Below are 25092 nucleotides of genomic sequence, written 5' to 3'. Positions count from 1 at the left end.
AGTGGGAGGGCAGTTTGCTAACCAGCTTTGTTGCAATGTTTGTAAAGAAGATGTTCAAGTGTGTATTTTTGCCCTGCTACTAAAAAGTAGGACAGGTGACTTGTTGTATTTATGCATAGGTACTTTAAGGTGTATTATGGATGTTGTATTTGTGCTGGTTCAAAATGTAATGTGATGTGATGTGGTATTGAAGTGTAATGTTATTTCTGCCTCTTGGCCTTCAGTTCCCACTTGTAAAAGAGACGCAGTCTCAATGTGACTTTACTGGTTAAATAAAGGTTAAAAAAAAATAGGGAGGATTATCACAACAAAACAAAAAAAATAATTGTTATTTGAATTAAGTGAAATCACTGAATATATACTTACTTAATGGCATTTCCATCTCTGAGACTCCAATTAATATCGTAGAATCAATGTTATTTTGACTGACAGTGTAGAAAATGTTCCAAACTATCATTTAAGCTGGCACTGTGATGCCGTCCTATATAGTGTATTTTCCAATAACCTATATTGTATAATCATAACTTTAGAAAGACAACACATGGTGTGAGTGTATCTGTGTATAGTCATTATCATTACTAAAGTGCTGTTACGTTGAACCAGGTTAGCGTGGCTAACCAACCATCTGTTTTCCTTGGCGGGTTAATTTTTTATTGTTTTTTTTTTTCTTCGCCACGCTTGATGATTTGAGCATAATTAATTTTGTATGCTTAACCCATTCTGAACGGGAACCCGTTTTGGTGTTATAGCATCACGTTATGCTACAAGCTCATAGCGCGCCACCGAGTGGCGCGCTATGAGCTTGTAGGTCTGCTATTTTTGAAAAATCGAAGAACGACTGACATTTTTTTAGAATGATGATCTCAGGTCAGAATGGGTTCATCAGACCAGTGTGCGTGTCCCAGTGGAAACCTCGTATGAATCTGATCTCAGGTCAGCATGGGTTAATGCCGAGGGTTTTGTTTGGACAGCAGCAGACGGTGGTTTCTGGTTTATAATTGATTTCCACACTGATGCAGACCCGGAGGCCTGCGACGCCATGTCTCTGTACGTTTATAACGTTTTGTCTATTTGACAGTACAGTAGCACCATGCATAAACAGCCATGCACTGTACTGTACGTAATACAGTAGCACCATGCATAAACAGCCATGCACTGTACTGTACTTAATACAGTAGCACCATGCATAAACAGCCATGCACTGTACTGTACTTAATACAGTAGCACCATGCATAAACAGCCATGCACTGTACTGTACTTAATACAGTAGCACCATGCATAAACAGCCATGCACTGTACTGTACGTAATACAGTAGCACCATGCATAAACAGCTATGCACTGTACTGTACGTAATACAGTAGCACCATGCATAAACAGCCATGCACTGTACTGTACTTAACACTCAGAGAGCCAATACAGTAGCACCATGCATAAACAGCAATGCACTGTACTGTACTTAACACTCAGAGAGCCAATACAGTAGCACCATGCATAAACAGCAATGCACTGTACTGTACTTAACACTCATAGAGCCAATACAGTAGCACCATGCATGAACAGCAATGCACTGTACTGTACTTAACACTCAGAGAGCCAAAGTCGCGAGCTCGCAGGTTAAGATCATTACCCATTGGACGCCAAAGTCGCGAGCTCGCAGGTTAAAGGTGTAGTGAAACGGAAATGGTGAACAACATGAAAATGGTGTTTCAACATGAAACACCGGTCTGAAGTTTCTGAACCAATCAGAGCGTCGCATCCCTTCAGGCGATGGGACGGTAGCTAGGGACGGTGTCTAATGCTATGCGCAGCAGCGTGGTGTGTGTTTGTTTATAAATCAGATGGTCGGCCAGCTGTACCAGTTTACTGTTATGTGGCTTATTTCTACCCTATAATGTTTTCAGATACATATTTTAGCGTGATGATTGAGTTGAAACCGAGTAATACACTGTCTGGATGTTATCTGGAATGGAAATAAAAACGGAGTATTCTGTAATCAGTAGCAGCTGTGATGGACGGATGCGCAAATATGGGGAATTAAACGGGTGAGCTTCATTCTTATTGGCTTTTATCGATGTGTATCTCTACACGTCATCACGCAGCACGTTTTCGTTTTAATAAATAAATAATGCAATCGTTTTTATGGACCTTTGATATAAAAACACACAGAAATGAGAATTTTCAAATTTTTTTGGCATCCATTGTTGGGTATGGCCATAGGATGACCACGGATATGGTCTAAAAGTGTGAAAAACGTCTTTTTCATTTCACTACACCTTTAAAATCATTACCCATTGGACGCCAAAGCCCCGAGCTCGCGGGTTTATAAGCTTCATATCAATTCCAACCGGCTAATGCTAAAAAATAAACCTGTGGTCCACTTGTGGTCACCCTGCAGTGCATGAGGCGTTCTTCCAGGTTGGAAACAGTGCATTCTGGGATTGCTCATGGGCCAGACGTGAACGCGCTGGGCCGTTGACTACCATTGCGCCCGTTCACGTATGAAACATAGCGTTCACTATGTCTTTTTCGCCCCCAGGGTTTCCTCTCTGTGACTTCTCTAAAACCAAAGCAAGATTCAAACGCAGATAAGGTAACAGCAGCTGAAATAACCAGTGTTTACCACACAGTGCAACACGCCCAGTCATAGCGATCTGAAGACTGTGGCAATAAGCTGGCATCAGTCATGTTTCCTTTAAAATGTGCGATAAGAACATAGGGTTTCGCTCCACCGTGTTAGTTTACCTCTTAAGAGAGAGTGTTCAGTTTTTTTTATAGTTCCGTTAAACATTTCCTAATTACAAGTGTTTCCGTTTCATATACTTTTAAGTTATGATTAACCATGTTCATAAGTCTGTTCACAGTTTACATTTAAGTTTTGTTAAGTTTTAAAACGGTTTATCGTCTAAAAATTAGCGCCCCAGTTGAAACGGGATCAGGTTCCTTTGTCCTAGGTCCCGCCTCTCTCCAACCGGAAAGAGCGCTGTATGTCCTGGAGAGGAGGGGCCTAGTTACAAATATAAGGACAGGTTTGTGGGTTGATCGGGATCCTGGATCCGGTCACTCATTTCGGCTACCGAGTTACTGTGTGTTTTTTAATCCAGAGAACCACAAAGGACATCCTTTGTTTCTTTGTCTTGACGCGGGACTGCTTTTCACTGCAATAAAGCCGTTTGCTTTTAACCTCACTCCATCGATATCTTGACCTGGTTCTTTTCCTGCACTGCTGCACGCTGAGAGATACGATACCTGCCAGTGTAGAGAATATCTTGAGAGAGCTAAAAACACCAGTGGTTCATGAACTCCCATGTGACAAAACTTCCCACACTCCATTCTTTTCAGTTGCTTCAGATGCTTCTAGCTAATCATGGCACAACAAAGCTCTTCCCATTGTCACTGAGATATTGGACACCAGAGCTGGGTTTGAAAAGCAAGATACTTGACTTTTATGAGGATAGTGATGAGACATCTGCTACCATACATCGCCAGATTACAAGCAAGTTAGAAGAAAATGGCCTGCAACTGGACATGATTTCAGCATACAGTGCTGATAATGCTAGTGCAAACTATGGGAAAAATAATTCAGTGTTCCAGAAGCTAAAGTTAGACAACAGTGGCATCATCAAGGCAAATTACATGGCTCACATAGTACACAACTGTGCAAAGCATGCTGCAGACAGGCTGAATATTGACATTGACTCTGTAGTGAACAAACTATTTAGTCACTTTTCAGTATCTGCACACCGTACAGAAGCATTGAAAGCAGTGTTTGCCTTTGTGGAGGAGGAGTATCATGCTGTAGGGAGAAACGTGCCCACAAGATGGTTGAGTCTGTGGCCTGCTGTCAACAGGCTACATGACAGCTGGGCAGCTATCAAGAGCTACTTCTTGTCACTGGGAGATAATCAGTGCCCAAAAGCACTGTGGCAGCTGCTTAAGAAGGATGAGCATGGTGAAGGAGAACCCCTTGAGCTACAGGTCTACCTGGCCGTCCTCGATAAGGTGTTGAAGATCTTCCATGAAGTTGTTCTGCAGTTGGAAGGACAGAATGGGACCGTCTGTGAGCTATATGACATAATGTTCACTCTCAAGACAAAGATCCAACAACGAGAAATTGATTCCCACTTTGGAATGGAGGCTGGTGCTCTACTCAAAGAGTTTACAGACCAAGAGGCAGCAACAATCAGCAATGATCTTTCCAACTTCTACAATGTTGCACTCAACTACCTGGAAAAAGTGGTATGACTTCACAGACAACAATTACCAGAAGAATGTTGTTGCATGCTTGGCACTGAAGAGCAGGTTCACATTCTCCCAGCTCAGTGAGGTGGTGGAGGCTCTACAGATCAGAGGAAAACTGGACATGGAAGTGAATGAATGAAGTGGTCCATGTTGCTTAAAGGCACACAAACACCAAATCTGACTGCTGTTGCATCCTTCCTGTTCAGCATCCCCATTACCAATGCTCCAGTAGAGAGAGTGTTTTCCCTCATGAATGCTGCATGGAGTGACCAGAGGAGCCGTTGCTCTGTGGAACTCATCAAGAGTGAAATCCAAGTCAAGACCAACTTTGAATACAGTTGTAAGGACTTCTACAGCTATGCACTCAAGCAAAAGGGCTTATTGGAAGCAGCATGCTCAAGCAGAAAGTATAAACCCAAGAAGAACATCTAAGGTAAGATAAACATTGTTTAAATAGAATAGTTTATTGTGGGCTCTGGCCTGGGCCTGTCTGGTTTTAGATTTTAATTATGTGCTGCTATTCTTGTGTTTCACTCACTGCCAGGTGCTTTCTATGGCGCTGGATGTGCATTACCTGTGTGGATAGACCTGCCTATAGTTGCTGCTGTGATGCAGAAAACTGAGAGCTTTATAGACAGCGTTTGTGTAAAACGGCCGTTAGCACTGTTAATTCAACATCCGGTGAGGGGAGGATACAGATCGTGTATGTATTGTGTATGGAAATCAGCGCATACAGTGGGTGGGCTTTAGACCGGATGTAAGCCTTGCACACTAAATAGAAACCAGGCATTATGACTTGCTGTTTGCTGTATCTGTTTTTTTTTAATAGCAAATCTACAAGCGCACAACGCATCATAGCCTGATGTGTCGGTTTTATTCATTTAAAATACTGGGTCAATTGTCTGACTTTGATTGCTTAAAGTAGACCTGCATAAAATGCTGTACTGCAGCTATTTACAACCAGGTAGTGTATAAGTTAAATTGAATTGTTGTACTTTCAAAAGGGTTTATTGGGGCACCTAAGGTGTAAGATCTCATTCTTCTGCCCTTTGTTTCAGTGCACACATGTAAAAGCATTGGTCTAAAACTACATAGCCTATATCTATTGAAAACTCAATTAGCCTATAGTTACTTTTTAGATTGTATTATTACAAAACATACACTAAACAACTTCAGTCCTATATTTCTTTACTTTAACTCAAGTAAAACAACATGTACTTTTCCACTCAACTGTCATTGACAGCTAACCTAGTGGGGGAGTGGTTAGTGGGTGGGGGAGTGATTATGCAAGACATTAGGGGTGTGGACAAGTATCTATTGTCACACCCATTCCAGAGGTGCTAAGATTTCAGGGAAACTTTGCAGAGCAAATTCTCTACTTTGGGGTATCTGTTTCAACAAGTTGTAGATGGTCATATCTCCTTCAATTATTGTCCAATGTCATTTAGTCTAGGACCTGTCTAGGACTTCATTTAGGAGAGAATATCGCAATTGTTCTTGACTAATATGACCCCCGCGAACAACTTGGGAACTGTGAACAATTCTCTATCCGGGGCGAAATACCCGAAAATGACCACGCCCTTTTAAAAATGGCCGCTACTTCAAACATGGCTCTATCTTCTAAACCGTTGGAGCTACAGATTTTCTGAGGTGCTCAAAATGTTCAGAATGCTCATATTTGTTGAATCCGTGCCTGAGCCAGCAACCCTCTGGGTCATCATAGTGGCCAAATCCAATATGGCCGCCAGTCCGCCACCTGAAAAAGGTTTTGTCCAGAACTTTTGAACTAGATCAGCTATGAATGCAAACTTGGTGTCTAAATCATGTTTTTTGACAATTAGAAACATTTTGGAATGCTTATCTGTATCACTGGGTGTGGCTAAACCTCTATTTTGCATATTTCAAAGATGGCGACTATCTGACCATTTGTTTTACTTTGTCATTTTTTGCAAACTTGGTGTCTACTTTGTGCTTTTTGAGCATTAGAAACACATTGGAATGCTCATATTCATGATTAAATCCATCTAGAGCACTCTGATTTGCTTATTACAAATACTGTCTGGCCTGGCTATATATCATCGTTTCATCCGGATTTGAGTGTAGAGTTGTTGGAATAGGTTAAGATCAAACTGGAGAAAAGAAGCAACCTGTGTCTGCCTCCATCTCACGCTGTCCCCTGCCTCCTCTTCTCTCACACCAACCAACTTCATGTCCTCTTTCACTACATCCATAAATCTTCTCTCTGGTCTTCCTCTAGGCCTCATGCCTGGAAGTTCTAACCTCAGCAACCCTCTACTAATGTACTCACTACCCTCCTCTTTATGTGTCCAAACCATCTCAGTCTGGCCTCTCTGGCTTTATCTCCAAAACATCTGACATGTGCTTGTGCATCTGATGTACTTGTTCCTGATCCTATCCATCCTTGTTACTCCCAGAGAGAGGGTAGGAGGAAGGTTCTCAAGGGACTTGCTACAATTTGTTTGACCAACATCAGCCTTCCCTGACTATGTGAAAAAGGAGTGCAGAATCTCACAGAAACCCTGGCCACTCTCTCGGAACCCCCATATACCCACAGACCAGCCATGACCATATATGGCCGTTCCTCGCTGGTGTCATCGATATGTCGTCATGACCGGCTCCAATCAAAAACGCGCTTAAGGGCCGAGCGTTCACTCAGTTGTGTATCGGCTTCCTTGGTCTGTAGACGAATTCAAACTCTCGGAGACATAACGTAGATCGATATCCGATCAGGGGGTCATAATAGGTTAGCCAAAGGGAAGCTTGTCCATATCGTCCTCGCCACCGCTGTCCTTCACGGCCACACCTCCGTGTAATTGTACACCGGACCACCCTCTCCCCTCCTCCTCCTCCCATCCCACAGATAGAGGATAGAGGATTACCCAGGTGTCTCGAGCTTCAACCCTGGAAGACCGTAGACCGTGGTTCCGTTCTGGTCAAGAAGAACAACGTTTGCAGTCCAGTGCAGAAGCTCCTCTGACCCACCGACAGCCCCCGGGGCGGTCGTCCAACAACAACAAGAAGAAGACGAAGACGATGATGCCGCCGTCCCACCCGCTCTCCCAGGAGCAGCTGAAGCGCCTGGACGAGCACAAGTACAACAGCGCGGGAAGCAGCCTGCTGGAGCCCGTCATGCAGCACTTCTGGGAGTGGCTACTGCGGCGCCTCCCGCCCTGGGTGGCGCCCAACCTCATCACGGTGCTGGGCCTGGCGGTGAACGCGCTGACCACGCTGCTGCTGGTGTGGCACTGCCCGACGGCCACGGAGCGCGCGCCCCTCTGGGTGTACCTGACGGCCGCCGCGGGCATCTTCCTCTACCAGTCGCTGGACGCCGTCGACGGCAAGCAGGCGCGCCGCACGGCCTCCTCCACGGCGCTCGGCGAGCTCTTCGACCACGGCTGCGACGCGCTCTCCACCGTGTTCGTGGTGCTGGGCACGTGCGTGTCGGCGCAGCTGGGCACGCACCCGGACGCCATGTTCTTCTGCTGCTTCGCCGCCATGGCCATGTTCTACCTGGCGCACTGGCAGACGTACGTGCTGGGCACGCTGCGCTGCGGCGCCGTCGACGTCACCGAGGTGCAGATGTTCATCATCGGCGTGCACCTGGCGGCCGCCTTCGGCGGCCCGGAGCTCTGGCAGCGCACGCTGCCGCTGCCGGCGCCCGTGGCCGCCCTGCTGCTGCCTGGCCAAGACGGCCTGGACGACGATGCGCCGACGCTGCCGGCCAAGATGGCGCCGCTGCTCTTCACGGTGGCCGGCGCCCTCTTCTCGGCCTCCGGCTACCTGCGGGTGATCTTCGCCGGCGGCGTGGGAAAGAACCGCTCCACCATCGCTGGCAGCAGCGTGCTGGGCCCGCTGTTCCACATCGGCATGGTGCTGGCGCTCGCCACCGCCGTGCACAAGAAGTCGCCGGCGCGCCTCTTCGAGCGCCACCCCTGCCTCTACGTGCTGGCGTTCGGCTTCGTGTCGGCAAAGGTCACCAGCAAGCTGATGGTGGCGCACATCACCAAGAGCGAGATGCAGCTGGCCGACTGGGCCTTCCTGGGACCCGGCCTGCTCGTCCTCAACCAGTACTTCAACAGCGTCCTGGACGAGCACCTCCTGCTGTGGCTGGCGCTGCTGCTCTCGGCGCTGGACCTGCTGCGCTACAGCGTGAGCGTGTGCAACCAGATCGCCGCGCACCTGGACATCTCCGTCTTCAAGCTGAAGCCCAACGCCGTCGGCGGCCTCGCCAGCCCCGCGACGGCGGCGGCGGCATTCGCTCCGTCGTCCAATAGCAGCACAAGCTCCTCCTCCTCCTCCTCCCGGTTCGGCGACAAGAACCAACGCGAAACCAGGTTTCGCTGGAGGGCCGGACGGCCGTAGAGCCGCCACGCTGCACGGGCACGACCTATATGCTGTAGAAGTACATTGGCGGAAGTAGTAGGATTTTGGCGGACGTACACAGCTCAAGGAGATTCCGTTTGGACGCCTTACAAATCTGTTTACATTCTCTGTCGAATGAAACAAGTGTTGTGATTGGTCAAAAAAAATATCGTATCCGGGGGAAATACATCTGACAGGTGTTGCGGCCAGACGCTTCCGGCTATCTCTGTCTTAGGTTGTGACCAGGCTTTTCTCTCTGCCTTAGGATGTGACCAGGTTTTTCTCTCTGCCATAGGATGTGACCAGGTTTTTCTCTCTGCCTTAGGATGTGACCAGGTTTTTCTCTCCGCCTTAGGATGTGACCAGGTTTTTCTCTGCCTTAGGTTGTGACCAGGCTTTACTCTTCGTAGATGAGTAAGGCTGTGAGCGAGGCTACCTCAGATGAGTAAGGCTGTGAGCGAGGCTACCTCAGATGAGCCAGGCTTTGAGCGAGGCTATCTCAGATGAGTAAGGCTGTGAGCGAGGCTATCTCAGATGAGTAAGGCTGTGAGCGAGGCTACCTCAGATGAGCCAGGCTTTGAGTGAGGCTATCTCAGATGAGTAAGGCTGTGAGCGAGGCTACCTCAGATGAGCCAGGCTTTAAGCGAGGCTACCTCAGATGAGCCAGGCTTTAAGCGAGGCTACCTCAGATGAGCCAGGCTTTGAGCGAGGCTACCTCAGATGAGTAAGGCTGTGAGCGAGGCTACCTCAGATGAGTACGGCTGTGAGCGAGGCTACCTCAGGTGAGTAAGGCTGTGAGCGAGGCTCTCTCAGATGAGTAAGGCTGTGAGCGAGGCTACCTCAGATGAGCCAGGCTTTGAGCGAGGCTACCTCAGATGAGTAAGGCTGTGAGCGAGGCTACCTCAGATGAGTTAAGGCTGTGAGCGAGGCTATCTCAGATGAGTAAGGCTGTGAGCGAGGCTACCTCAGATGAGTAAGGCTGTGAGCGAGGCTACCTCAGATGAGTTAAGGCTGTGAGCGAGGCTACCTCAGATGAGTTAAGGCTGTGAGCGAGGCTACCTCAGATGAGCCAGGCTGTGAGCGAGGCTACCTCAGATGAGTTAAGGCTGTGAGCGAGGCTACCTCAGATGAGTTAAGGCTGTGAGCGAGGCTACCTCAGATGAGTTAAGGCTGTGAGCGAGGCTACCTCAGATGAGTTAAGGCTGTGAGCGAGGCTACCTCAGATGAGTTAAGGCTGTGAGCGAGGCTATAGAGCAGCTGGGTGGGGGCCGTCGTGGCACCGACAGGGCGCTGGTTCCCAAACATTGGGTTTTTGGGGCCCTTTATTATTATTTGTTTGTTTCCTATACATTTTGTATTTTATATATTATTATTATTTCAAAACATTTTCATTAAAAAAAACATTAAAAAAAAAACTTTTCAAGAATTAAACCAACATTCAAAGATCTTTTTTCTCAGTAACTTCATGAAATAAAAATCTTAACAATTTGCATAAATTAGAAGAAAATAAATAGGCCTATATGACATCTCTCTCCTGTTTATGTGATAAATGGTGCACCCTTGTTACAGACGGTATATATTTTTAATATTTCAAAATAATATTTTTGAGTGATTTTGAGTGATATTAGCCTTCATTTGCCCTTGACAGTGCTCTTATATGTACCTTTGGTATTGTTCTGACTTGGAGCAGATTGCCCAAACTGTAAAAGCACTTTTGGTACCAAAAGTTTTTTTTTTTTAGTTTTTATGAAAAATGTCCAAATCCTAAATGTATAACAAATATTTAAACTATTTATCATAACATCATTCTCCGTACGTTTCATTGTACAGATAGTATACTGTTCAAGTTCAAGTTCTTTATTAAATGGTAATATACAGGTGTGATGGTACATATACAGTTAATATACGGTAATATACAGGTGTGATGGTACATATACAGTTAATATACGGTAATATACAGGTGTGATGGTACATATACAGTTAATATACGGTAACATACATGTGTGATGGTACATATACAGTTAATATACGGTAATATACAGGTGTGATGGTACATATACAGTTAATATACGGTAACATACAGGTGTGATGGTACATATACAGTTAATATACGGTAACATACAGGTGTGATGGTACATATACAGTTAATATACGGTAACATACAGGTGTGATGGTACATATACAGTTAATATACGGCAATATACAGGTGTGATGGTACATATACAGTTAATATACGGTAATATACAGGTGTGATGGTACATATACAGTTAATATACGGTAATATACAGGTGTGATGGTACACATACAGTTAATATATGGTAATATACAGGTGTGATGGTACAATTTGGGAGTTTACGGGAGTTTGTTGGAAAGTTTAAACGGGAGTTTCCTGTAATATACACATCCGTATTCCATGCTTTCTGCGCAGTGACAACAACAGACATGTGACAACATAGCATAGGACAACATGGCATGGGCGCAATGTGCAATAATTGATCAAAAGGATAAGAAGAAAAGGGAGATAAGCCATTCAAGTACAGTATACAGGCATCGTCATACTGTACGCCTGTATACTGTACATGGAAGGCTTCTCTCCTTTCAGTCAGACTCTCGCTTACTGTGTGATGTCTTTTTTTTAAATGTTCTTTACCATGTGTTGTTGTTGTTGTTCTTGCTTATTTACTGTATGAGTCACTCTGAATTAAGAGCGCCTGGTGAATGGCTACGTTGTATATTGCAAATTGACACGCTGCTACCGTAGCTTGGTGAGAGGAGAGATGTGAGAGGGGGGGGAGGAGAGATAGGGGGGGATGAGAGAGGAGAGGAGAGGAGAGGAGAGATAGGGGGGGATGAGAGAGGAGAGGAGAGGAGAGGAGAGGAGAGGAGAGGAGAGGAGAGAGGGGGGATTGAATCTGAGACGATCGAGGCACAAAGGCTGCAGAATAGTAATTGTGGAGGAGAGAGAGAGAGAGGGGGGGGGGCGGAGGAAGAGGGGGGGGGGGAGAGAGAGTAGAAGAGATAAGTGATGGAGAGAGAGAGAGAGGGGGGGAGTTGTGTGCATGTCTGAGGGGCGCTACAACAAAAATGGGGGTCTCAGAGATAGAAATGCCATTAAATGGGCGGACCGTATAGGTTTAGCCTGATGTGATGCATGTCAAACCCCAGTTTGACATTCATTGGACCGGGTTGAGAATCAGTGCCAGAGCCGTCCGTAACAACCTCCTCTTGTGGGGCTCTGCGAGCCGTATCGACCTCCTCTTATGGGGCTCGCTGGCAGATCTTTTCAAATGGGGGTTTCGCCGGCTAATTAGGTACCGCGGCTCTAGCAGTGATTCTCAACCATTTTAATTTCAAGCACCCCCACTTGGACATGTGTTAGTCTACGGACACCCCCCCCCCCCCCTTCCCCCATTCAATGGCATTTCTATCTCTGGGACCCCGATTTATATTGTAAAATCAATGTTGATTTAGCGTGCAAATGGACCATTTGGTTCCAATGTGGGTTCCATTTTGGGTCCATTTGGTTCCTCTGCGATCAAAGCCTGATCATGCGTCAGATTAAAATTTAGTTCATTTTTTTCAGAGCACGAAAACGGCTCCAAGCCGGCAGCATAATCGGAGCAAACATTGTGCAGTGCATTGCGTAGGGGCCATGAAGGGGTTAAAATTATTATCGTGATGCTGTATTTACACTTTGAGAACAAATGGTGTACGCACACACACACACACACACATGCACACGCACGCTCTCACACACACACACACACACACACACACACACACACACACACACACACACACACACACACACACACACACACACACACACACACACACACACACACACACACACACACACACACATAATAATAATAATAATAAAACTTTATTTGTATAGCACCTTTCATGACATGAAATGCAGCTCAAAGTGCTTTACAGAACAATGGAGAATAAAAGATGATGCAAAAGACATGCACACGCACGCTCTCTCACACACACACACACACACACACACACACACACACACGCACTCACACACACGCAGATGTGAACACGCGCGTGCATGTGTGCTCATGCGTTGGTGTGTGTGTGTGTGCGTATGTGGGTGTGTGCTATATATGGTGTGTGTGCGCTTGCTTGCTGTGCGTGCGTTGCTGTGCGTGTGTGCGTGCGTGGGTCTGTGCTTTGTGCTCCAGCCACACGGCCTCGCCGCGCGGCGCGGCGCCTGACCCAGAATGGAGAGTGAGTTCAGGAGAGGTGAGACCAAGCCTTTTGAAACCCTCCGGAGGGAACATTTTATCCTCCGTGCGTCGGTCGGGTCGGTTCCTTCTCTCGGCGGCGTGCCGCGGTGAATGCTAACTAACGCTGGAGTCCAGCGACCGCTGTTCCCCCCCCCGTCTGTCTGTCTGTGGCGCTCAGTGTTTATTTCCTCTCTAACCCGGTTGGTTTTCAACCCTTTTCATATTAACCCATTTTTACCTCACATTATAAAACTGACAGTTTTCTGAAAAAGCTATGTTTCTATGTCAGTCGTTCTTCGATTTTTCAAAAATAGCAGACCTACAAACTCGTAGCGCACCACTCGGTGGCGCACTATGAGCTTGTAGATCTGCTATTTTTCAATAGCTATAAAGCACAACATAATGCTAACAACAAAAGGGGTTCCCGCCCAGAATGGGTTAACTCATTTAGAAGTGTGGGAACGTCATAACCAATCCAACCGACGGCGTATTTTCACTTATATCAAACGAGAGAAGAATATTCTGATTTTATTTTTCTCCAAAGGCCACCATACTCTTCCTTCATCCGCGGTCCCGTTTTACTTCCCTGTTTACCGCTGCAGAAAGGATCCCTCGTATCTCCTAATCTAGGGTTAGCTCTCCGTGGTTTTGACCAGATGGATATACCAAGCTCTTCATGTCTGACTTCTGACCTGCCTGTCGTTCAAAAAATATCAACGCGAGGTAAGCAAGCAAAAATATGAACGCGAGGGATCATCGGAATTATTATCGGAATCTTAGCGAGGTAAGCAAGCAAAAATATGTCTAGTTTTTTTTTCCAACAAATGTAGCAGTATGTATCGGGTCTGGATCAAATGTAGCAGTATGTATCGGGTCTGGATCAAATGTAGCGGTATGTATTGGGTCTGGATCAAATGTAGCGGTATGTATCGGGTCTGGGTGGCATCTTGGTGAACTCTTCCAGCTCCCTCGTCTGCGATCCATCGTACTGATGAATCGAGTAAATGTACTTAGTTACTTTCCACCACAGCTTGTATACTTGTGTGTAGCAGGAAGACAAAACGCTCTCATTTGATAACACCCCCCCCCCCCGTGCGTGCGTGTGCGTGTAAGATAATTCATGTCCTCCACCTCACCCGAGGGGTTGAGGTTTGAAGGGAGACGTTGAAAACATGAGATATCAAAGCACGGCATGAGCAACGTGAATGTGATTCATCTCAGCCAGGATTGTGCACAGTGCACGTGCACAGTACGCAGACATCAAAGGGAGCAGACTTTTGTCCAACATACCATAGGACCGGCATGCGGAAAACCACCGGATTAAGGTTGGCGAACATGCGTTAAGATGGCGAACAGTTATGGTTAGGTTACGGTTATGGTTAGGTTAGGGACCAGAAGCCTGCACCGGCTTCAGCCCCTGCCCTTTTACCCGTCTGTAAAACAACTGCCCTTTTACCCATCTGTAAAACAACTGCCCTTTTACCCATCTGTAAAACAACTGCCCTTTTACCCATCTGTAAAACAACTGCCCTTTTACCCGTCTGTAAAACAACTGCCCTTTTACCCATCTGTAAAACAACTGCCCTTTTACCCATCTGTAAAACAACTGCCCTTTTACCCGTCTGTAAAACAACTGCCCTTTTACCCGTCTGTAAAACAACTGCCCTTTTACCCGTCTGTAAAACAACTGCCCTTTTACCCGTCTGTAAAACAACTGCCCTTTTAACCGTCTGTAAAACAACTGCCCTCTCCAGACCACGAATGCAGCATTTACTACATGGTGAAAGAAATGCGAATGCCCTCCTCTCTCCTTTCCATGCCATACCCGATCTCCTGATCTTGAACGCACTTTTTTCTTTAGAAATCCATGTCATCGCTACACATCTCCAGTAGCCAACAGCCGGAAAATAACGCTGCGACGCGTCGAGAGCTTGTAGATCTGCTATTTTCTTCCAAAAGTGCACGCCCTCTTACGGCCTGGGTTCCAGCCTGATTGGCTGCGTTCCCCGGTTGGACGTACGATATAGCGCATGGCAGGAACACGTTATTCCAACCAGTTCCTTCGCCCTCCATCAGGCGCCTCGGCTGGCCAGGGGGAGGCAGTCTAGAGACCAGGATTACTGCATGTTTTTTGTGAGGGTATATACCTACCCTAGGGGACACGGGGAGAACATGCAAACTCCACACAGAAAGGCCATTTCGCCAACCCCGCTCGCACACACACACACACACACACACGGGACATGGTGCATTAAGACCTGTCTGTGGTCATGGCCTGTGGCAGAGAGAGAGAGAGGTAATTCCAAAGAAAAAGACAAGAAGACAGTGGCCTTTGTTCATGTGAGCATGAAAAGGTCATGTCGGAAATAGATCTCTCCCCCTCTCTCTCTCTCTCTCTCTCTCTCTCTCTCTCTCTCTCTGTCATTTGCTGCAGTAAAAGGCTAAAGCCTCCTACGCCGGCCATTACAACATATGCCTGGAGAGAGAGAGAGAGAGAGAGAGAGAGATCTATTTCCGTGTGTGTGTGTGTGTCGCACGCACATGCAGAACCCCCATTCCAGCAGCCAGTGCAAGGTTAAGCAGTTTGCCAATGACACATTTCATTGCTGGATATATCACATCCGATGAAACTTTAAGTAGCACTTAAAGTGCTGAACGTCTGCCGTGCTATACGCATATGTTTAATTTATTTGATGCGATCCCTTTGATCCCTTATCCTTTATTTAAAAAGACGGCGACTTCTTACACGCTTTGAAATGCTTATTTTCGTGCCCTCGACTCCTGGCTTCCGGGACTTTATTGGATGTGGCTGTTTGCGTATTAACTGTGAAAATGTAAATGAGTGTCCCTCACCTTGGAGAGTCTGTATACGAATGGTTTCAAACAGACCATGCAGTGGTTTTTATTGACAGTATTCCAGTCTAGACAACTCTTAGAGTGAATTTAGAATATATTTATTGAGCATAATTGAGCATAGATATATGAAGCATAGATTGGCGTCAGGGCTCTGTCCCTATTCATTCCCCTGTAGGCCAAACAAGTGTCTTAACTGGCTGTATCACAGTGTGGTACGGTAACACGACCGCTCAGGATTCCAATAGTTGCAGAGGACCATTAAAAACAGCAGCTAAAATCATCGGCACTACAGAATTACCACTGTCTCCATAACATCTACACCACTCGCTGTATGAGAAAAGCCCATAACATCATGGAAGACACCAGCCACCCCGCAAATACCCTGTTCAAACCACTCCCTTCCAAAAAAACGCTACCAGAGCATCAAATCTCGTACCACCCGTCTCAGTAACAGTTTCTACCCCCAGGCAGTCAGGCTGCTGAACAGCTGACCTTGAACTGTATTGCACTGTTTTGTCACTTCACTTGAACTTTTCTTTTCCTGTTTTTTTGTCTTTTCTTGCACTATAGATGTTTGTTTATGTCCTGTGTATGTAAGACTGAGAGTGCTCTGAGCAAAATAATTTTCATTGTATGTATACTCTGTAGTTAGAGTTTAGAGTTAGCAGCAGCTAATTAGCAGCAGCTAATCTCCCTGGGGACATTCGACATGAATATGACATTACAGGACATACATTACAGGACATATACAGGATATATAAATAAAATACAATAGAAAATATTATCCTAATCATGATCATGACTGCATTGTGTGTGTGTGTGTGTGTGTGTGTGTGTGTGTGTGTGTGTGTGTGTGTGTGTGTGTGTGTGTGTGTGTGTGTGTGTGTGTGTGTGTGTGTGTGTGTGTGTGTGTGTGTGTGTGTTAAGGCTGTACCCTAGCCCTTATTTTAGGACTCGAACTTCGGCAGGAATTTCCGAGTGAACATTCGGACCATTTGTTTCTAATTAATTAAAAAAATAACCGTCTCGATCCGAGCACACAGCGCGTCTCCCCCGCTCGTTATCAATCTCTCTCTCTCCCAACACACACACACACAACACCACTACGCAAACTACGCAGCTGCGTAGAGCCCCGACGGCTAGAGGCCCGAGAGTTCTCCCTGAAAAATGTTTAATATTGCAGCCCCGCCAGCCCGTTCCGTCGCAGACTCGCAGTTGATTTTTCGCCTATTGCAGTCGGTTAGGGGGGACCCCCCAGGGGGGGCTCCGACGGCCCATGGCGTCGCTTCCTCAGTGTCACTTCTTCATGATCCGCGACGCCCGGTCGCGGCCGTCCGTCCCGTCGTGGGCTCCCCTGTTGGTCTTTGTCCCCCTATACTGCTGCTCAAACCCGGCCATCAGAACGATTCAACGTGGAAATAATGTTTCAAAACAAAACAACAAGATACAGCCTAAGCCTAGACTGTAAGGAAAGGAATAGGACCTTGGCGCAAAACATCATATTTACCCTGCTCTTCAATAACAAAAGTGTGTTCTTACATGATCCTCCATTTTTTAAACTCTAGGTGAGTAAATTAATTTAATATGAAACAAGCCCAAATTGATTAAATCAATTAATTACCAGCTGCATTATTATTATCTGTGGGTCTGCTGCTGACGTTATGCCACTTTTTAGCTGCGCTCCGCTGTTATGCTCAAATTAGTGTCCCTAAAGAATTCTGAGGCAACATGGCTGGAGACGAGGCAGCCAATCAGAACTGCTCGACTAGCCATGTGCACATGGGGAGTTTGGAGAGGGACAGCACAAGGAGATAGACATAACTTCTGACAGGAATGCACTAGAAACTTACTTTTTTTTTTACATGCTCATATCACATTCTCGCCGAGATATATTTTCGAGTTAATAAAAAAGGAAAAAATATATAATATTTATTTTTATAAAAATAAAAACAAATAAAAAATAAATAAAAACGAATGGTTCATACCCATTAATTAAGATTCGAGTGCCAACCCTAACGAGCGAACATTCGAACCTTGAATGTTTGGGGACAGCCTTAGTGTGTGTGTGTGTGTGTGTGTGTGTGTGTGTGTGTGTGTGTGTGTGTGTGTGTGTGTGTGTGTGTGTGTGTGTGTGTGTGTGTGTGTGTGTGTGTGTGTGTGCATGTCCGTGCGCGTTTGAGCACCCTACAGATTTTGGGTTTCAAGATGCCTCTTCAATTGTCTCTTGAAACTTGATTTAGTTTTTTTCTTTTGTGATTATAGCTGGCAGTTTGTTCCACTCAGCCATGGCTCTATACAGTACTGTGTGCTGCATAGACCCTGTTCTGGCTTTAGGGACTCGATAGCACCCTCTTGTGGCATGTCTCATATTGGTGTAATTTAGAACTGTGTGTAAGTTGATTGTATAAGCAGGTAGGATGTTTCGTTTCATTAATATGTCTCAAGAAAACAAGGAGTGATATTGTCAGCCTCTCTTGGACTGTCGTCCAGGAGAGCTTGACATGCATTTTTATAACATTACATCTCATTTTACATCTCGGGGCAAGTGGAGCTGTTCTGTTCTGAACCCGCTGCAGCTTTCCCAGTAGAGTTTCAATAATCTGTTTGGTCAGTTGAGGTGTCAGGAACTCTGAACACCTTTTTTACAACCGATATATTCCTCCCCATCTTTACATTTCAGTTGAATTATAAGCCAAGTAGAATTACAGGGAACGAATAAGACCCCCATGCAGGGGGGGGTCTATAGAACCAGAGCCTGTATACAGGTGGATGCTGGGGAGGCGGTGGTGGGATTTGCAAAACACTTAATGAGCAGCAGGTTAGCAGCGAGCGAGGCAGGGAGACAGCAGCAGCTGCAGCTTAATAGCCGCTCTGATCAGGTAAAGAGTGCACTAGACTAGTCACCTGATCAGGTAAAGAGTGCACTAGACTAGTCACCTGATCAGGTAAAGAGTGCACTAGACTAGTCACCTGATCAGGTAAAGAGGAGTGCATGAGACTAGTCACCTGATCAGGTAAAGAGTGCACTAGACTAGTCACCTGATCAGGTAAAGAGTGCACTAGACTAGTCACCTGATCAGGTAAAGAGGAGTGCACTAGACTAGTCACCTGATCAGGTAAAGAGGAGTGCATGAGACTAGTCACCTGATCAGCTCACGAGTTGCCTGCCTAAACTAGCTCCGCAGGCTTCGCATCATTTATCTAGTGGTTCTCAACCAGTGGTCCTTGAGGGCTTACAGTAGGTGGTAACCTGCAGCTAAATGATGGAGAGGTGGTAACGTTTTATTTTACATACAATTATGGGCACTGTATTTTGCCCGTAAACCTCAAGTTTAGCAGCATATACAGTTAATATACAGGTGAGACGGTACAATGCGGGAGTTTACCGGAGTTTGTTGGAAAGTTTAACGGGAGTTTCCTGTAATATACACATCTGTATTCCATGCTGTTTGTGCAGTGAAGTCTACACAATCAGGGAATGTAGAGGAATTACATGTAGACGATACGATATTGGTTCATTATGGCGATACAATACCATTTAATGATTTGAAATCAATACAGTGACTATTTAGCAAATGCACAATACTTTGTCTTGGGCGTTTTTAGTTTTAGTGGGCGCTGGGGGTGTTAAAGCTACGGTGCATGCTCGTTATGGAGTTACCAATAACATCACAAACGTGGCGTAAAAAGTTGGGGTAAAAAAAGAGGAATAGAATAAAAAACTAGATAAAATTAGCATATAGTCTTGGTCAATAGTTGCCACATTTTATTTATTTATTTCAAAATACCTGAAACTTGAATACTTTTAAAAATAGTGTTGAATCTTGTCCCTCCAAATTACAATAGTAAGCCAAATTAAGACTACAACATTAAATCAAAAATTAAAGTATAACCACAAGGCTTGGGAAAAAAAAAAACAATAATATTGAAACTATAACCAAGTATTAAAAACACAAATGCAACTTTAACCAAGCCATAAAATAAACTAGTAAACCCACTTAAAAAATGAAATAAAAATAAAAACTAAATGAAAATAAATACAAAAATGAACATTTCTAAACTATATTAGATATATAAAAAAAGAAAACCTAATGAACAATTCTAAACTATTAGATAAGTCCCATCTTGCCTTGACTGATTCCTAGTCGGACTAGGTTGTAACCTCCCCTCATTTCTGTACGGGCATGCCTTTCTGTACGGGCATGCCTTTCTGTACGGGCATGCCTTTCTGTACGGGCATGCCTTTCTGTACGGGCATGCCTTTCTGTACGGGCATGCCTTTCTGTACGGGCATGCCTTTCTGTACGGGCATGCCTTTCTGTACGGGCATGCCTTTCTGTACGGGCATGCCTTTCTGTACGGGCATGCCTTTCTGTACGGGCATGTCGTACATCAGTGACTCTCAGAGTTGGGTCTAGGGAGACCCCGGGGGTCCCACACGAACCCTTGGGGGGGGGTCAATGAAATGAAAAAAAGGTTTGAGAAACACTGTTGAACATGCATTGATTGCCCTGACATTTCACGTTCCCATCCATCATCACTAGTCCCAGTGTTTGAAAGAATGAATTGCATTTTTATGGCGCTTTTCAAAGTACTTCACAAGGGTTCATTCATTCATTCATTCATTGGGAGGTGAAGCGGCGAACAGTCGACGCCAGCGTCCTCACTTCCCACATCCACACACCAAATGGTGGCGAGCTAGCATGTGAGGCACCGACCGACCGACTCATTGGATGGCGATGTGCGGTTCAGTGTCTTGCCCGCGAGGACACTTTGACATGTAGGACAGGAGGAGGAGCCGGGATTCGAACCACCGCCGACACCACGGATGATCATTGGACGACCTGCTCGAACTCCTGAGCCACGGCCGCCGAAAGAAGGGGGTGTTTGGGGGACGTTCCCACCCATCATCAGGCTGTCCCATGCAGTGTTTGAAACGAGGGGGTGTTTTTGGGGGACGTTCCCACCCCTCATCAGGCTGTCCCATGCAGTGTTTGAAACGAGGGGGTGTTTGGGGGACGTTCCCACCCCTCACCAGGGCGTCCCCATGCAGTGTTTGAAACGAGGGGGTGCTTGGGGGACGTTCCCACCCCTCACCAGGGCGTCCCCATGCAGTGTTTGAAACGAAGGGGTGCTTGGGGGACGTTCCCACCCCTCATCAGGGCGTCCCCATGCAGTGTTTAAACGAGGGGGTGTTTGGGGGACGTTCCCACCCCTCATCAGGGCGTCCCCATGCAGTGTTTGAAACGAGGGGGTGTTTGGGGGACGTTCCCACCCCTCATCAGGCTGTCCCATGCAGTGTTTGAAAGAAGGGGGTGTTTTGGGGGACGTTCCCACCCCTCATCAGGGCGTCCCCATGCAGTGTTTGAAACGAGGGGGTGTTTGGGGGACGTTCCCACCCCTCATCAGGGCGTCCCATGCAGTGTTTGAAACGAGGGGGTGTTTTTGGGGGACGTTCCCACCCCTCACCAGGGCGTCCCCATGCAGTGTTTGAAACGAGGGGGTGCTTGGGGGACGTTCCCACCCCTCACCAGGGCGTCCCCATGCAGTGTTTGAAACGAGGGGGTGCTTGGGGGACGTTCCCACCCCTCACCAGGGCGTCCCCATGCAGTGTTTGAAACGAGGGGGTGCTTGGGGGACGTTCCCACCCCTCATCAGGGCGTCCCCATGCAGTGTTTGAAACGAGGGGGTGTTTGGGGGACGTTCCCACCCCTCACCAGGGCGTCCCCATGCAGTGTTTGAAACGAGGGGGTGTTTGGGGGACGTTCCCACCCCTCATCAGGGCGTCCCCATGCAGTGTTTGAAACGAGGGGGTGTTTGGGGGACGTTCCCACCCCTCATCAGGGCGTCCCCATGCAGTGTTTGAAACGAGGGGGTGTTTGGGGGACGTTCCCACCCCTCATCAGGGCGTCCCCATGCAGTATTTGAAACGAGGGGGTGTTTTTGGGGGCTCTGCAGCTTCATAACGTCTTGGCGGAGAACCTCCTCTACCAGGGTTGGAGTCTGTCTTTCTGTTTGTCTACTGGTTTTCCTTTTTTCGTTTTCAGCAAATTTATTCAGTTGTTTCATATATGGGTAAAAATCACCAAAGCCAATCCACCATTTATCATGTTGTTTGAAATGCTTCATTTAGGAATACCCCATTGAGATATACTAGTATCTTGTTTTCGAGAGGGTCCTAAAAAAAAATCATCTTGGCTTCTGGTGTGATTTAGTTTTTGGAGTCGGTTTGTTGGTCCACTCCCCCTTAACCCTGTTGGTCCTCTGGGTCACGGTTGTTACCGCGGCGCCGAGGCCAAATGGAAAAAACAAACAAACAGGGGTTCGGGTTCGTGTACAAGCTGTCTCGGCACGACAAGCCCAACCGACTCCTGCCACTGTGCAGTCGAAAAAGCCGCGGCCGGCGCAGGCGTTTTTTCCGACATGCCAGTGGCGCGAGACAGACATCCAGGCGCACCAGGGAAGAAACCTATATGGGTCCCTTGGAGAACGGGCGATTAATTAGTAATATAGGCCCCCATATGTTTTGTCCTCACTGGCATCGTTTAGTAGTTGTTGGTTCCCCCAATAAGACGAGAACAAAGTATAGTACTTTTCTCTTTACAAGGTTGACGTTAGACGGGGCGTGTCAGCATCCACGCTCAAGCGTCTTAACGATGTGTGTTTGATCTCCATCGCAGTGGTCCTCAAGGTGGGGAGTTCCGAATGGACCCTCCCTTACCGGTCTGCAACTAAGAGAGCGTAACGGACCCTTATACGGCACAGTCTCGAAAAAAACTGTTGCAGAACCACTGCTCCAGTGGGTCGCACGCTTCGCGTCGCACTTTGCGCTGCACTTCTTTGCTTTGCAAAGAAGTCGAGGGCAGATAATCGGGGTTTGGTAAAGTACTTGTCGTGTCACTAAAGCTACATAGCATAGCAACCTCTTCCTATGCCGACTAGTTATCGTTGTAACTCCCTATATATGATCCCTATGATTTTTGTCCTGTGACAAAATTCACGCAACTTCTCGCGGCTTAAAACGGCCATTGTTCCGTTGAGGCCCGATCTGATCCACGCCTTCTCAGTTGATGATCAACACCTTCTCAGATGATCCACACCTTGGTAAATGGTAAATGGTGCATTTATATAGCGCCTTTATCCAAGGCGCTTTACATAGATTGTGCATTACATTCACCCATTCATACACCGATTGCGGCGGAAGCCATGCAAGGCACCAACCAGCACATCGGGAGAAATTTGGGGTTCAGTGTCTTTGCCCAAGGACACTTCGACATGTAGACAGGAGGAGGAGCCGGGATTCGAACCGCCGACCCATGGATCATTGGACGACCTGCTCTACCTCCTGAGCCACAGTCGCCACCTTCTCAGTTGATGATCAACACCTTCTCAGATGATCCACACCTTCTCAGTTGCTGCCAAACCAGTCTTTCTCGAGGGGGGTGTAGTTGTTTCCGCCGTCGTTGCCGTAGAAACTTCCGCCGAAGCCGCGCTTTCCTCCTCCGTGGCCGCCACCGCCGCCGCCCGTGCTTCGCCCGGGAGGGCCTCCGCCTCCGCCGCCGCCGCCTCGGACACCCTGCCCCCCCGGCGCCCCCCCGAAGGCGCCGCCCGGACCGGCGGCCGCCGCCGACTGGCGGTAGTCTCTGGCTCCGAAGCCGCCCGAGGAGAACCTCTTGGAGCGCCCGCCGCCGCCGCCGGCTCCGCGGTTTCCGCCGCCGCGGTGCTGGTGCTCGTAGGCCTGGCGCTCCAGCCAGGCGGGCACCTCCTGCTTGGCCTCGGTCAGCAGGTCCAGCAGGTCCTTGGTGATGTTGGCGTTCTTGTCGTTGAAGAAGGACGTGGCCGCGCCCAGGTTGCCCACGCGGCCCGTGCGCCCGATGCGGTGCACGTACTCCTCGATGTCGCCGGGCAGGTCGTAGTTGATGACGTGCTTGACGTTGGAGATGTCAAGGCCGCGCGCCGCCACCGCTGTGGCCACCAGGATGGGGCAGCGGCCCGTGCGGAACTGGTGCAGCGCGTCCTCGCGGTCCCGCTGGCAGCGGTCGCCGTGGATGGAGGTGCACGCGTAGCCCTCGCGGAACAGGAAGTCCTCCAGCTGGTCGGCCTTGCTCTTGGTCTCCACGAACACCAGGGTGAGCGCGTCGCGCGGCGCCGTGGCGTTCAGCAGGTCGAGCAGGAAGGAGCGCTTGTCGCCCTCCTCCACCCACTCCACCTTCTGCGTGATGTTCTCCGACGTGGAGCCCACGCGCCCCACCGCCAGGAAGATGTAGTCCTCCAGGAAGTCGCGCGCCAGCACCTGGATCTCCTTGGGGAAGGTGGCGCTGAACATCATGGTCTGGCGCCCGCCGCCGCCGCCCCGCGGCATGGCGTCCTGCTCCACGATGCGGCGGATCTGCGGCTCGAAGCCCATGTCCAGCATGCGGTCGGCCTCGTCCAGCACCAGGTAGCGGCAGTGGTCGAGGCCCACGCGGCCGCGCTCCAGCATCTCCACCAGGCGCCCCGGAGTGGCCACCAGCAGGTGGCAGCCCTTCTCCAGCTCCTTGATCTGCTGGCCCACGTCGGCGCCGCCGTAGACCACGCGGGGCGCCACGCGCGACCGGTACGAGAACTTGCGCGCCTCCTCGTGGATCTGCAGCGCCAGCTCGCGCGTGGGCGCCAGCACCAGCGCCACGGGGTACTGCTTCCGCCGCTGCCGGCCGCCGCCGCCGCCGCCGTTGTTGTTGTTCTCCTGGCTTCCTCGTCGCGCCGCCTCGCCGGGCCCCTCGCCGAAGATGTGGCTGAGCACGGGCAGCAGGAAGGCGGCCGTCTTGCCCGAGCCCGTCTGCGCGCACGCCATCAGGTCCCGGCGGGCCTTGATGATGGGGATGGCGTGCTTCTGCACGGGCGTGGGCCGCGTGTAGCGCGTCAGCGCCACGTTGTTCATGAGGATCTCGCCCAGCTCCTGGAAGCTCTCCATGTGCGGCGGGCAGTCGTTGCCCGTGGCGTCCACGGGGATGTCGTCGTACTTCTCGAAGTTGATGCCCGTGCTGCCGCCGGAGAACAGCTCGTGCTCCAGCCGCTCGTTGGGCTGCAGCAGTTTGGACCAGAGCTCGTCGTCGTTGTTGTCCGTCCAGCCGCCGTTTCCTCCTCCTCCTCCTCCGCCGTAGCCCCATCGCTCTCCGCCAAACTTCCTTTTTCCCGCCACGCGGTCGCTGGCGAAGGCGAGCTTGTTGCCTCCCCGATCGCTCCCCCCGTCCCCGGAAGTCGCCGAAGCTGGCGGCGGCGTCCCTGGCGGCTCCTCCCCCTCCTCCTCCTCCTCCTCCCCCCCCCCAGCCGCCATTGTTGTTGTTGTTGTCGTAACCTCCGAACCCTCCGTTGTCGCCGTGAGGAGGGCTC

The 25092-nt window shown here is 48.5% G+C and overlaps 2 protein-coding genes across 2 annotated transcripts in view; one reads left to right on the top strand and one right to left on the bottom strand.

Moving 5' to 3' along the window:
- Nucleotides 1–7297: 7297 nt before the first annotated feature.
- LOC310878504 (choline/ethanolaminephosphotransferase 1-like) lies at nucleotides 7298–8623 on the top strand (the record flags this gene model as incomplete). Its single annotated transcript, XM_083792833.1, has 1 exon — nucleotides 7298–8623. One exon carries the CDS (start codon nucleotides 7298–7300, stop codon nucleotides 8621–8623), a length of 1326 nt encoding a protein of 441 aa, XP_083648959.1.
- A 14505-nt stretch (nucleotides 8624–23128) lies between these two features.
- Nucleotides 23129–25092, bottom strand: part of LOC310878503 (ATP-dependent RNA helicase DDX3X-like) — a gene marked incomplete at both ends in the record, with an annotated part of 2239 nt that continues 275 nt past the window's right edge. The window contains 2 exon segments of the mRNA XM_083792832.1: nucleotides 23129–24967; nucleotides 24969–25089. Of these exon segments, the coding sequence (XP_083648958.1) occupies nucleotides 23129–24967; nucleotides 24969–25089 (1960 nt within the window).

The sequence above is a fragment of the Protomyctophum parallelum genome (genome assembly GCF_964188405.1).
Source record: "Protomyctophum parallelum genome assembly, chromosome: 20".
Classification (NCBI taxonomy): Eukaryota; Metazoa; Chordata; class Actinopteri; order Myctophiformes; family Myctophidae; genus Protomyctophum; species Protomyctophum parallelum.
This window is presented reverse-complemented; position numbering and strand designations above follow the sequence as displayed.